We start from the raw sequence: 13,172 nt of genomic DNA, 5'->3' as shown, positions 1-13,172 counted from the left end.
AGGGAGCAACTGAAAAAAGCAATTTTATTGCGTTGTGTACTTAATTAAAATGGTACAAGTCTAATCAGCTCTACATGTATATTCCTTATATAAATCTAAAGAGTTAAAGCGAAAATCGGCCAAAATTGGCTTCAGAATTTTTTCTTTTCTTGCAAATGCAGATCATTTTATAGCCTATTGCAAGTAGTTTTCATGCAATCCTTCTGTGGTATGAGTGTTACATGATAAAAACGAGACATCAATCTGATGTAACACAGATAAAACTATTGTTTAATGTTACACAATCTTTTAAGTATACTTAAAAGTATGAGCGGAGTCTTCTTTAATCTTCTTAGAGGGGCAAATTGGAATTCAAGTTGTTGATTCTCATAACCTCCCAACTAGATTTTGTTACAAAAAAAGTGAGCAGAAGTTTTTTGTTGTCGTTTGTTTGTTTTTTTGTTGTTTTTTTTTTAGTGAGCAGAAGTTTGGTCAAGGTTTAAAGGTTAAGGGTTAAAATCTTTTTTTTTTTTTTTTTTTTTTTTTAAGTTTTGGTCAAGGTTAAGGGTTAAAATCTGAGGCCTTATGCGTCCAATGGCGCAATAAGGATCGATGATGTTAAAATCTGACAAAGTTTCACTTTACAGTAACAGTGTGCAGACCTTGTTTTGTCAAGACAAAAATGCTTCTATTGGAGGCTTGGAGCCCAAGGATTTCATTATCTGAAGACGTCAATGAGACCACTTGTTGTTTGGCATGTTTAGCTTCTCCTTCAGGCTGTTTGTAAACATAAATGTGTCTTGTGCAATCACAAAGTGTAGCAAAGGACATATCAGGGGCACAAGTTGAGAACTTGCGATCCCTTTTTGCCGCTTGTACATAGCCTAGTGCATTAAATGTTCCAATGTGTGTCCAGTTGACATCTCCGTCAGCAGAGTGCGCCTTGGGCTGCCAGAGGAGGGCGTCAACATCATGGCGTATACAGAAAGCGGGAGGGAGTCTGTGGTCAAGGGATGCATTGAAGATCCACTGGTGACTTGCTAAACAAACCTGAAATATTTAAAATAATATTATGGTCACCGACAAAGTGTTGTAAGTATAAAGTTAAGTCTGCATCAAGCCTAGTGGCCCATCTTGCCAGAGGTTATCTGGGTTTCAGTAGCATGAAGCGACTAGGAGTATTTGTGCTCCCCCCTGGATGGGAAGCTAGTCCATCACAGGGTTACCCCCCAGCATAAGATGCCCAGTACCCATTCATACACCTGGGTAGAGAGAGGCACTAGGAGAGTAAAGTGTCTTGCCCAAGAACACAACATAATGAACCTGGCCAGGGCTCAATCCAGAGTCCAGTGCGTTAACCATTAGACCGCTGGGCCTCCCAGAAGTATGCAGTGTTATTATTTCCTTGTCAACCGGAAAAGCACTTTTTCTGCATTTAATAAATAACATGAAATTAACAATTCGTTGTAAGTCAAACCTTATGAGTTACTTGTCCAGTTTTAACATCCAGTCTGAAGATGTATTCAATATCCTCTGGGAAGGCATCACATTCTTCAAATTCTTGATTACTAAATGACATTTTCTTTTCTTTGGTCTCTTCCACCTGTATTACGACGAACAACATACACTTAATTACTGGCACCTGGGGAAACAGTCTGATTTGTTTTTTCAAGGGAACATAAACCTGCCTAGTTTTCCTAAGGGACAAGTCGAAATCAACAACTTAAAGATGATTTCCAGTCCGTACTGCGCAATCTCCGCCTGCAATGTTTGTGAGTCTCACAAACAGAAGAAAGTTTACTAGCAAAAAAAAAAAAAATTCCGAGACAAAACTTACCTTTTTCTTCATTATTAACGCCAGATATCCTTGCAAAACAATAATAACGAGTAAACGAAGCTCGACAGTATTTCAAACAGAGGTTTTAGCTCATCGTGAATTCTTGAACGAAACGATCCGTAATGGCGAACTAAAAAACTTCATGTACGCTATCATCAAAGTGTAACGTTTCAACGAATTCAAAACAAAAATGAAAACAAACCCTGAGTCTGCGCATTACGGACTGGAAATCATCTTTAAGGGAACAAGCATTACATCCAACCAAAATGCACTGGAATCTTTGTGGCTTACAAATCAATAATCAAATTATGTTCTACAAAGAATACATTTTAATTTGGTCATTACCATGTGATCAGCAAGACACCTTACTAAAATATCTTACTCGAAAATTTAAAGGGACAGTGTCACAACAAATCTTCTAAGTTTTGGTGTAAAATATTCTAGAATTACGAGGATGCATTCACTGTTAAGCAAAATAACCTTTGAACAACAAAAGAAATGCATGAAATCATTCATCGTTGTGGTTTAATTTTATATTTGATTTACAGTTTTTCAAACCAGTTTGATCTGAATCAAAGGGAAATGAAAATCAAACTGGTTTGAAACATTTTAAACCAAAGACAAAATTAAACCACAACATAAATATACCACAATCGATGGTTTATTAGAAATTTTCTTCCAAGTAAAACTGTCAAATTTGAAAATTTAAAACATTTTCAGGTTTTAGGCCACTTCTTTCCTACCAGTCTGTACCCAAATCACATTTTAACAATTTTCAGGACTTGTAAAGTACGCTTGAAACCTCGAAATAATAGTCCATTTTTATTAAAAATTGCTATATTAGAGCACTGAAACTGTTAACTAGCATTATTGGCTGCGGATGGCGCGGATGGAAACGGATTGCAATTTGAAAACGTTAGGCAAATGTTTTCAAATTGTTTCTGTGCATCTTCAAAAAAATCGATAGCTATAGTCATAGCTTGATTTCTATCAACAAATTAAGGTTATATCTGCCTTTAGATGTTGAAAGATATAGTTTTTTATGGGTTAGGTTGCCTACCACTAATTTCAGAACAGTTTAGACCAGAAATCTGCAAAATCTCCGTGACATAGTCCCTTTAATCTTGGTGATACTGCTCCTTTATGCTTCACCATGAAATTTACACCCTTCACTTCAACTTTGGTCAATTTTCTGGGAGAACATTCCAGACAACTTTCAAAAGGGACAAAAATCCTGGCTCACCATTTTGTCAGATGTGAGGTGTTCCAGTCTATTGTGAATCTCCTTCACCCTCTCTGCTTCCTCTCCGACCAGCTCGTACACGCCTCTGTCATCACCTTTAACAACACTGCTCCAGTGATGTTCATGGACCTGCTTCACAAGAACCAGCTCCAAGCTTAAAACAAACAAACATAAAATTGCTTAGCTTCAGTGGCATGAAAAGCCTAGATGCTCCACAAATATCACAGGCTGCTCCAACAATTTCACTTTTGTCCAGGATTAAACGCAGCTACAAATTTTTCAAACTTAGTTTACAATTTTTCCTTTCAGTGACCTATAGAATAGATTTCAATTGACGATTTCTGTCCATACTCATGGGATTTTCCATAATTTTTGCTATTTTTGTTGTTTCTATAGATTATGTTGGGGCCTTCATTGGACCTCACTTATTATCATGCCACTTAAAAGTTAAAAAAGGTCTAAGAATGTTACAAAAACCCTTTAATTAGTTCCCAAGACTGACAACAATTTTATTTGTTTTTCTATTTTTTTTTTCAAAACACCAACTCCGCCAAAAAATTCTAAAAGTCCTTTCCAATATTATTTTTCCTTGGCCCCTAGACAGGGCCTGCAAAATAACAGTCGGTCATTTGACATTGGCCGACCAAAATTTGTTCATGTCAGACGAAATCCCAAGTGTGGTCGGACATGATGTCCAGACAATTTTTTGATGGTAAATCATTTTACTGCAATGAATAAATTAAACCTGTTGTTCTCAGTGATGTTTTGTCCGACCAAGATGGTGTCATAGTAGGACATATGTCCTTTCAAGTGAAAAAAATTATTTGCAGCCCTACTAGAGGAGCACCCCTCCCTTCAATCAAGCTCCATAACTCATCCTAGCAGTGAAGCTTGAATGTGGCTAGTCTATGGCAGGTGAATTCAAGAAAATCTCTGTCAATGTAAATTGTCTTATAATATTCTACCACATAAAAGAATTTCTCAAAATTAATATAAAATTTAAAAACTGTATGTTGTGGAAAACAGCATGCAGAATAAAGATGCCAAACTTTGGAGTAAAATACCTTAATATGTGTACATATACAGGACTATCTTAAATTTTTAAAACACTTATTGAACTGGCTCTGCTTCTTTGTACTAGTGTAAATTAGAAAACAAGCCTTACCTGTTTTTATCTAACGTCCATGTACTTTCCTCTGAGTTCACTTTTGCAAAAAGTGGACCACTTAACATGACCTCTTTCCCAACACAAAGGTCAAGGGAATCTGCTTTTATATTACAGGATATTTCCTCTTTCTTTGTACCCTCTGGAACTTCAAATCTGACTGTCACATCTTGACTGTCCTGGGACCATTTGTATACTGGCACTGATGTACTGTTAGATCCATTGTCAGCCATCTCTTCAAATGGGTCACTGGATTTTAATTCTGGCAGCTTTTCTTCATCATCACCTAATGTAACAGATAACAGTAGTATGGTAAAATGCTATCTCTGTCAGTCAGACAAAACTGAGAACTTAATGGATACCTTTCTTGGTTAGAGTTCCAGCCAATTTCTAGGAGTAAATAACCATGTAGCCTTTAGCATAACCCAGTGGCTGATAATTAACAAAACCGAAAAACTGCCAGCATATTTTATGTTGACAGTTTTTATTTTTAAATTTGGAAATGACCATTCAAATTCTTCTGTTTATTAACTTAAAGAAAACATATACCACATAAAGATTATTTTAAAGCTAAAATGAAAAAATTGAAGTACCGGTATATTCATATCTTAGACAGAACAGACCATTGTGTGTTCATACATGACTCCAATCTATCAAAATGAATTTGACTCCTAGCCTGCATAGCAAGCATCCCCATATGAAGGAAGGGTCTTCACCCCATTCTGGTTGCTGCTCTCACCCCGACTTTCATGCAGCCAGCAGCGCGTTTTGTACGGGAATGCATGCTACGCAAGCTACCTTACTCCACATGAGCAAAACCAAAACCCTTTAACATGTAGAACACCAATGGTCTGTTCTGTGTCCTGTAGACTTAAAGTGTATATGACACGAAATCTTTTATGGCTTTTTTTTTTCGTTGATATGCTTAGATAAAGGATTCATAGTTTAAAATTTGTCCAAAAAAAATTTTTTCCGTCATTTTTTGCCTCCGAAATGTCGCACTCTCAGCCATCTTGAAAATTCATCAAACAAGTAGACGTCACAAAGGTGACGTGACGAACCTTTTTGCCGCGCGCCGTTATGACAAAAGGTACGTTACGTCATCTTTGTGACGTCTACTTGTTTGATGAATTTTCAAGATGGCTGAGAGTGCGACATTTCGAAGGCAAAAAATGACGGAAAAACTTTTTTGGACTAATTTTAACTATGAATCCTTTATCTAAGCACATCAACGAAAGAAAAAAGCCAATAAAAGATTTCGTGTCGTAAACACTTTAAAAATAATCCAGAAAAGATAAACTTTACCTTTGACCAAAGAAAAAGGCCTTTCACTTGCCACTAAAATAGCTGTACAGCCAGGCTCAATGGCGGCATACACTGGTGCACTGTAACCTCTGAACTGTTGTAACATCTCACAGCTGTAACTAACAGCCCCAGACGATATGCATGTCACTTGCGAAAAAGTAATCAGCTCTAAATGAACAACATGGGCATCCTTCACTGATGTAGCCGCATCATTTTCAGTGATACTTAACAAGAGGCAACTGACTGATCCTGTTTCTTGGCACTGGACTGCGTGAAGAATTAAAGATGGCTGATTAAACTGGTAAACTGTGGCAACCTTCCACACAGTACTCTCAGAAATGTCCTTTGTTCTACCTTCGGTTTGTAGCAAGAAAAGCTTGCCACACCCGTCTGATAGACAAGCCAGTGATTGAGAAGGAAAGAACAATGTTGCATTCAAGGTTTCTTTGGTTTTGTCTACTGCTGGTATTTTGAATACTGTATCCACTGAAGAAATATCTTTGTCCTGGTAATAAAAAATTAATGAACTTTAGAGTGAAGTAGGCAGCAGCAGTTCATTGCAGGTGCAAAATCGCCGGCTGCCGGCACAGTTTGACTAGGCTGTCCTTCCCTGCCCCACTCCCAAAATCACTATTAGAGTTGCACGATCAAATCACCTTGGAAAGATCAAATTGACTGACCTTTTGGACTTGTAGACCAAAAGATGTTACATGTATTCAACTTTCCAACTATACATTTTATTGAAACAACTTTAGGTAGGAAATAAATGGAGATAAATGAAAAGGAAATAAATGATAACTAACAGGCATTGTATTTGGATCAGTCAATCAATCAGCTGTTCCTTTGCTTACACCAGTTAGTTCAATCGTACTTTGATCATGTTATTGGTGTAAAGAATTAACGTTCCCCTTGGCCTTGAAGACTGCTAATGGATAGAAAACTATTTGTTTTGTCTCTAAACAGCACATTTAAAGCATGTTTAGATTCTAAAAATTTTCTAGAGAATAATGCATCCCCTGCCTAAAAATCTGACCCTACCCACAATCAAGAAGATTAATATAATTTCAAGCTGATCCCAATCTAGGTCAATCTACCAGTGGACCAATGGAGCCATATCATTTCATATCCACACCACCCTTTCCCCCTGTTCCTGAAAAAGGGTAGCAAAGGAGGAGGGGGGGGGGGGGGTCTTTAATACACCAGATCAGAGCAAAGGAAAATACCAATTTGTACCAAGGGTAAAATTGAACCACAACATGCAGATAAAATACTATGGAATGATCCATACTCACATGACAGTGCGGGAAGTCAATGAAATAAAAAAAAATTCTGCTACAGCTTTCATAGCGTGCAAACAGATAGAAATAGGTCTGTATTTGCAGGCTTCAGTTTCTTGGTGATCTATTTCCACTCCACTCACCTTAACTGCAGCTCTCTGCACTTTGTAATTTTCATTCACAAAATAAATGACTTCAGGTTTCCCGCCATCAATCCACGAATCGACCACGAGGTGATTTAGATTCCCAAAAGCCCGCATGTGCTGAAAGGAAAACAATTCCTCTCTGATTGGTATATCATTCACTGCAGTCACTAAGTTCGTAGAAGATAGTGTTAGAGGGTCTAAAGATAGTTTGTAGCCCTCGAATTTTGGATCTAAAAGGTCACGATTCGGCCGAAGCGACTCCATCTTGAATAGGCTCGTTACCAGGACCATCGAGATTTTCTCGACGGGAATGGGTCTGGTAAGGTCTGGGTAACAGTCATTCAAGTACATGGCAACGGGTCAACGGGGGCTTGGCAACGGGGTTGTTATTTTTTTTATATATACCCGGACCCTACTCTCAAGAAACTCTCAAGAGGTTTTCTTTCTTCTTTTTTTCAATGAAGTAAATTAAATTGACTCCCTATTATCTACTGCCCGAGTCCCGTCCCCTGGGAAGGGATAAGTAATTTTTGTCGTAACCCAGCAACCAGAAGAAAGGGTATAAACTTTAAGAATGCTCTTTTGGTCTCTTCGAGCTCTGATTAAATACAAAATCTGGGTGACGTATTCAAATCGGCTGTCTACAGACGGTACAAGCCACTTAAATGTTTTTTTCTTGAGATTGGCCACTTTGACATTTTTTCTCTTGATGTTGGTTTTCGGAAGTGAAATCATTGGCGCGTATTGGAAAGAACACCTTAATTACAATAAAAGATATAATATAATAAAATTGTCTCAAGTACTTTCAATGTTTATCCGTCTACTGAGCATAATATCAAAATTTGCCAAAAGCTTCGAGGTGGTCTCAACTTTGATAATATCGCAAATGATCAAAGTTTTTACAGTTCATCGGTGTGTGGTAACCGGGCCAGCCAAAATATACATTTATTTATAGATTTCTTTTGTAAAATGAAACCAAAAAAATTCCCGTCCAATTGTCACATCGCTTTTCGCCCGTGCTAAGAAGGAGACTGGAACGAATTCCATCCACCGCCACGCCTTAGTTGCTAAGTTGCCTCTTTTGACAGATCATTCGAGATAAAATAAATTATCAAAACCGGATGTGAATATCACGATTCTGTGTCAGTATCAAAATGTTACCACTTCCCTTCCTCTTTCGAGCAAATTAAATGAAGGATTTAATCGAAATAACTAATATTCTGCTTGGCGGTTTTGTCGTGGTTTGTTTTCCGGAGATGTTGTTAATAATCGCCGCTCAAAAATTTGCATTTTGTTTTCGAAAGACATCACATGAAAAATCAGGTGATTTTTCATTGGTTCAACCCCCATGTGGCTTTGTTTTCGAACAATGGCTTTCAGGTGTCGCGTTTTACCATGATTACCAATAAACAATCCAAAACACATAATGCCTGTCAACGATGACGTCATGAAGCCATTACTGTATAAGGAGGTGCCCTTTTGTGTGCAAAAGAAAGACTTGCATAAATTAGTCGTTGGCTATAAACCGCGCCACAATCTCCAAGAGCGACATATTTGCAAACTCAAAGACACAGGAAAGTCGAGCCCAACAACGTTCGCTTAAAATTTTCAAAGATGCGTGAAATTGTTCATCTTCAAGCCGGCCAGTGCGGAAACCAGATCGGCGCTAAGGTATGAACAAGATTGTAAACAGAAATTTTTGATTTTCCTTCGAATACGCTCATTTGTAATCTTCGATTTTCAGTTCTGGGAGGTTATCTCTGACGAGCACGGCATCGATCCAACTGGCACGTACCACGGAGATTCCGACCTTCAGTTAGAAAGGATCAATGTGTACTATAATGAAGCTACAGGTATTTGTCAAGTTCCCTATTTGATCATTTTTCGTTCTTCTACGCCGAGTTTCTAGTTGCTTTCGGTTTCCATTTTAACGTTCGGCGGAGCTAACCTATTGTTTTGTCGAATCGGCCAATTTTTTTAGGTGGAAAATATGTTCCCAGAGCTGTTCTTGTCGATTTGGAACCTGGAACGATGGATTCCGTCCGATCTGGTCCCTTTGGACAGATCTTCAGGCCAGACAACTTCGTCTTTGGTGAGTTGGAGCAGTGAATTCAAACTTGTTAAATTATAAATCGTCGAAGATTCGTTTGAAACTAGCAACACCCAAATATCTGCATAACGAATTAACACATCGCCACGTTTCCATCGTAGGCCAAAGCGGAGCTGGAAACAACTGGGCAAAAGGACACTACACTGAAGGAGCCGAGCTGGTAGATTCTGTTCTCGATGTCGTTCGTAAAGAAGCTGAAAGCTGTGACTGTCTTCAAGGCTTTCAGCTCACACACTCGCTTGGTGGCGGAACCGGCTCAGGCATGGGAACCCTCCTTATTTCGAAGATCAGAGAAGAATACCCCGACAGAATCATGAACACATTCAGCGTCGTACCATCACCGAAAGTATCAGACACCGTTGTGGAGCCTTACAACGCTACACTGTCGGTCCATCAGTTGGTTGAAAACACCGATGAAACGTACTGCATCGACAATGAAGCTCTGTACGATATCTGCTTCAGAACTCTGAAGCTCACCACACCAACTTATGGCGACTTAAACCATCTCGTATCTGCCACAATGAGCGGTGTAACAACTTGTCTTCGATTCCCCGGCCAGGTAATTTTGTTTTATTTTGTCAAAAAAGGCCACAAAACGAGAATTTTGGCGAAGGGAGGGCGATAAAAGCGGTATTTGAACGGTTAGGAAAATTGCGCGCAACCGGTTGTCAATCATTAAATTCGTAACTAATCGTGTGCGCGTTATCAGAAAATTGTTACTCAAGAGTTTCTTAAGCAAGAATTATTGAAAAGTAGTTACTTTTAGTAAATTTCGTTGTTGGAAACGTAAAAGTCTTTCGAAAATGAGCGGCGAAGCGATAATTGTGTCTCATGGATCGAAAACTGTAATGATCACGCGGTATTTGATAGCCATTGCACAATCGCTCAGATGCGCGCGAATTCTTTCACATCGTTGAATATGGAAAATCGAAGTTAAAATAAAGGTATGGTTAAAACGTAAATGAACTAAAGCCAGACACGAAGACTACTTTGATTTCGTTTGCTTTGAAAACGCAAACAAATGAAGAATAAGCCGATTGAGTCGGCTCCTCGGCAGACAGCTGCAGTCTGCTTCGATCTTCATTAATTGTTCGAAACTACCCTTCTCGAATAACTTCGAATTATAAATTTCCTGTTATTCAACCTCGATAACTATATAATTTCCGCGACTTTTCGTTAACGTTAGCAATGGACTAGGACGCTAATCTTGTAGAATAATTTAGCGGGGCGTTGAATAGAAAAGAAAGAGCCTATTCAAGAACGCGTCATCGAGAATATAGCAGATTGTTTTTAATTATTGATGACTACAGCGAACGGTAGCAACCAACGAGTGTCAAAAGCTAGAGAACGCGCGGGGCGAGAGTGAAGATACAGGGAAAGAAATTTCTCATGAGACAAAAAGACGTTGCGAAAGCGAAGTGTGGCGTATCAAACATTTGAACTGACATTTAGAAAAGGTTATAAAAAATCGCATTGGCGAATGCAAGGCTAAACGTAATTGCAGCGTAAATTGTTATAAACTTGTTTTACGAGTGTAAGCTTGTTTCAAACGGTTTTAAAAAACTCGAAAGAAGTTGCGGTTTGCTCCTGGAGATTGATGCATCCTCGAAGATTTTGACAGTAGTACACAAAAATCTGTCTTCATAGCAACGGTTTACTCTACCGTAAACTAAACGTTGTCAAGCAAGGCTTAAATTTTGACAACAGATGTACACAAAAACTTCTCCGAGCATTAACTGAAACTGTTTCGAACACGAACTCGAAGAACGCGATTGTTTTCATTCCAATTATTTCATTTTCCCGTGCGACCTGGAGCAGTTTTCATGCTGTGTTTAAAAGCCAACGGGTTCTCCTTTTAAAAAAAAAAAAAAATCCCCACAAAAAAACAAGCATTTCAGCTGGCGCAGATTTGTTCCAATTATCGCTCGTTGTTTAGAGAATCAAACGATAAACAACAGAATAAACCCAGACAAGATCCATCGGTTAAAACTAATTGGTGTATTCATTTCCCATAACGTTTATTTCGATTTATTAGCGTCTGTATTACTTCAAACAAAACTTAAGCCATATTAAGAATTTGGTTATCTACAGAACTTTGTTTATCCATGTAAAAATTGAAACTACATATGAAAAATCTTAGAATAGCTTCTTAATAATTCATTTTATTATTCATATGCTAATCTTTGTTTTGCTACTTTGGTGTCTTTCGGTCTGAAATTGTTTTGAGAATTATTCCTTTCATAAAAGCATGTACTTGACGCATCAATTCTTAAACCTGTTTTCTACTTCTCATCTTCTCAAGTCACTTAACTTTAAATAGATATAGCGTATAAAAAAAGGTGGACCAAGCACGCTAATTCTTTTTTTCCTTTTTATTTTTCCAGCTTAACGCTGATCTCAGGAAACTGGCAGTGAACATGGTTCCTTTTCCTCGTCTTCACTTCTTCATGCCTGGATTTGCCCCACTCACCAGCAGAGGATCCCAGCAGTACCGTGCCCTGACAGTACCAGAACTCACTCAGCAGATGTTTGACGCCAAGAACATGATGGCTGCCTGTGATCCAAGGCATGGACGTTACCTGACCGTGGCAACTATGTTCCGTGGCCGTATGTCCATGAAGGAAGTCGATGAACAGATGCTCAACGTCCAGAACAAGAACAGTTCCTACTTTGTGGAATGGATCCCCAACAACGTCAAGACTGCTGTCTGTGACATCCCTCCTCGTGGTCTGAAGATGTCCTCGACCTTCATTGGCAACAGCACTGCCATCCAGGAGCTCTTTAAGCGCATCAGCGAGCAGTTCACCGCTATGTTCAGGCGAAAGGCTTTCTTGCATTGGTACACTGGTGAGGGCATGGACGAGATGGAATTCACTGAGGTAAATATCTTTTCATGGCTGCTCTTGAATTCGAATAGCTGTTATTCAAGTAGCTCGTCAAAGGTACTTAAAGAAAAAGCATTTCCTACAACTAATGAGTTTTTCTTTCTTTTCACAGGCTGAATCCAACATGAACGATCTTGTGTCTGAGTACCAACAATACCAGGATGCGACTGCTGAAGAGGAAGGCGAGTTTGATGAGGAAGAAGAAGAGGGCGAGGCAGCATAAAGGACTTGACAAACCGAGAATGAATTCGCAGGAAAACTGTTTGATCTTTCGTAGCTGATAAACTGGCAAAAAACTGTTCACTTTTAGCTTTAACGAACTTTTCTCGAAAATTACCAAACAAATGAAACTGGCAACTTTTTTAAAGGCGTAGATGTGCAAGCGAACTGTTGTAGTTTTCTCGTCAAGAACAAAACCTGACCTGTGTTAACTCGGTAGTGAATTAAAGAAGCCCGGCTTTCCGCGTGTGTAATTGTGTTAAAAGTATTGGTCAATAAAAGACAACATACTCCTGCAATATCTGCGTTTGTGATTGATCTCGGTTAGCTTTGCTCCAAAGCAAATGTGCTATCAAGAGCAGTTGAGGCTTGAACCACTTTCAAGATGAAATAGAAAGCAATATGTAATAAAAATGTCGCAACTACCCTTTCCCGATTGACTCGAGTCTCTAGCAAGAAGTAGGAACTCGGAAGACTTCTTAACGTGGCCCAAGTGATAGGTAGAATTTCCTTGGCTGCGTGGCACTTGTGCGTAAAAGCATAAAAAGATAAAATAAAGTTCTCGTGTTCGAGTATAAAGTGATCGTTTCAGCTTAGCCCTTCAACGGTGGAAATCAAGTTTCTGTTTCGGTGAGAAATTTTCTGGTTCCACGAAAAACAGATAACAAGTTCTTAGCTGCGCTAAGTGTACAGTTAAGGTTTTAGACTAGAAGCCGAGGCCTACTCTGGGACCCAAAGTCGCTGTAACTTTAGGCGATTTTAGCTTATTTTGTCCAAAATTACGTGCGATTTTGGGCGCCTAAAGTTATGCAATTTTAGGTGACCGCCCTAAGTACAGTTGTGGTATACATGTACATGGGAATCTTCATGATACGAAAATATCTATACTTATAGCGGCTTTAGGCGATTTTGGGTCCCAGAGTAGGCCAAAGCCGTACATGACGTTTGCTTAAACAAGCGAATACAGTCAACTCTCAGAACGGACTCCTGGTGTTGGTCCCGTCCC

General features: G+C 38.9%; 2 protein-coding genes across 2 annotated transcripts; one reads left to right on the top strand and one right to left on the bottom strand.

Moving 5' to 3' along the window:
• Positions 1–7: 7 nt before the first annotated feature.
• Positions 8–7,252, bottom strand: LOC144649414 (nudC domain-containing protein 1-like). Its single transcript, XM_078508903.1, has 6 exons — positions 6,950–7,252; positions 5,530–6,034; positions 4,225–4,510; positions 3,060–3,213; positions 1,457–1,582; positions 8–1,029 (listed from the first exon to the last, which is right to left on the bottom strand). The coding sequence occupies exons 1-6, from the start codon at positions 7,241–7,243 to the stop codon at positions 616–618; spliced, it is 1,779 nt and encodes a 592-aa protein (XP_078365029.1). The 5' UTR covers positions 7,244–7,252; the 3' UTR covers positions 8–615.
• Positions 7,253–8,467: 1,215 nt separating this feature from the next.
• Positions 8,468–12,465, top strand: LOC144649424 (tubulin beta-4B chain). The gene is made up of 6 exons (XM_078508914.1): positions 8,468–8,623; positions 8,697–8,805; positions 8,934–9,044; positions 9,164–9,621; positions 11,447–11,941; positions 12,060–12,465. The coding sequence occupies exons 1-6, from the start codon at positions 8,567–8,569 to the stop codon at positions 12,168–12,170; spliced, it is 1,341 nt and encodes a 446-aa protein (XP_078365040.1). The 5' UTR covers positions 8,468–8,566; the 3' UTR covers positions 12,171–12,465.
• The last annotated feature ends 707 nt before the right edge of the window (positions 12,466–13,172 follow it).

The sequence above is a fragment of the Oculina patagonica genome, chromosome 4 (assembly GCF_052425735.1).
Source record: "Oculina patagonica isolate OP01 chromosome 4, crgOcupat, whole genome shotgun sequence".
Classification (NCBI taxonomy): domain Eukaryota; kingdom Metazoa; phylum Cnidaria; class Anthozoa; order Scleractinia; family Oculinidae; genus Oculina; species Oculina patagonica.
The sequence above is the reverse complement of the archived record's forward strand: the minus strand, read 5'-3'. Positions and strand labels throughout refer to the sequence as shown.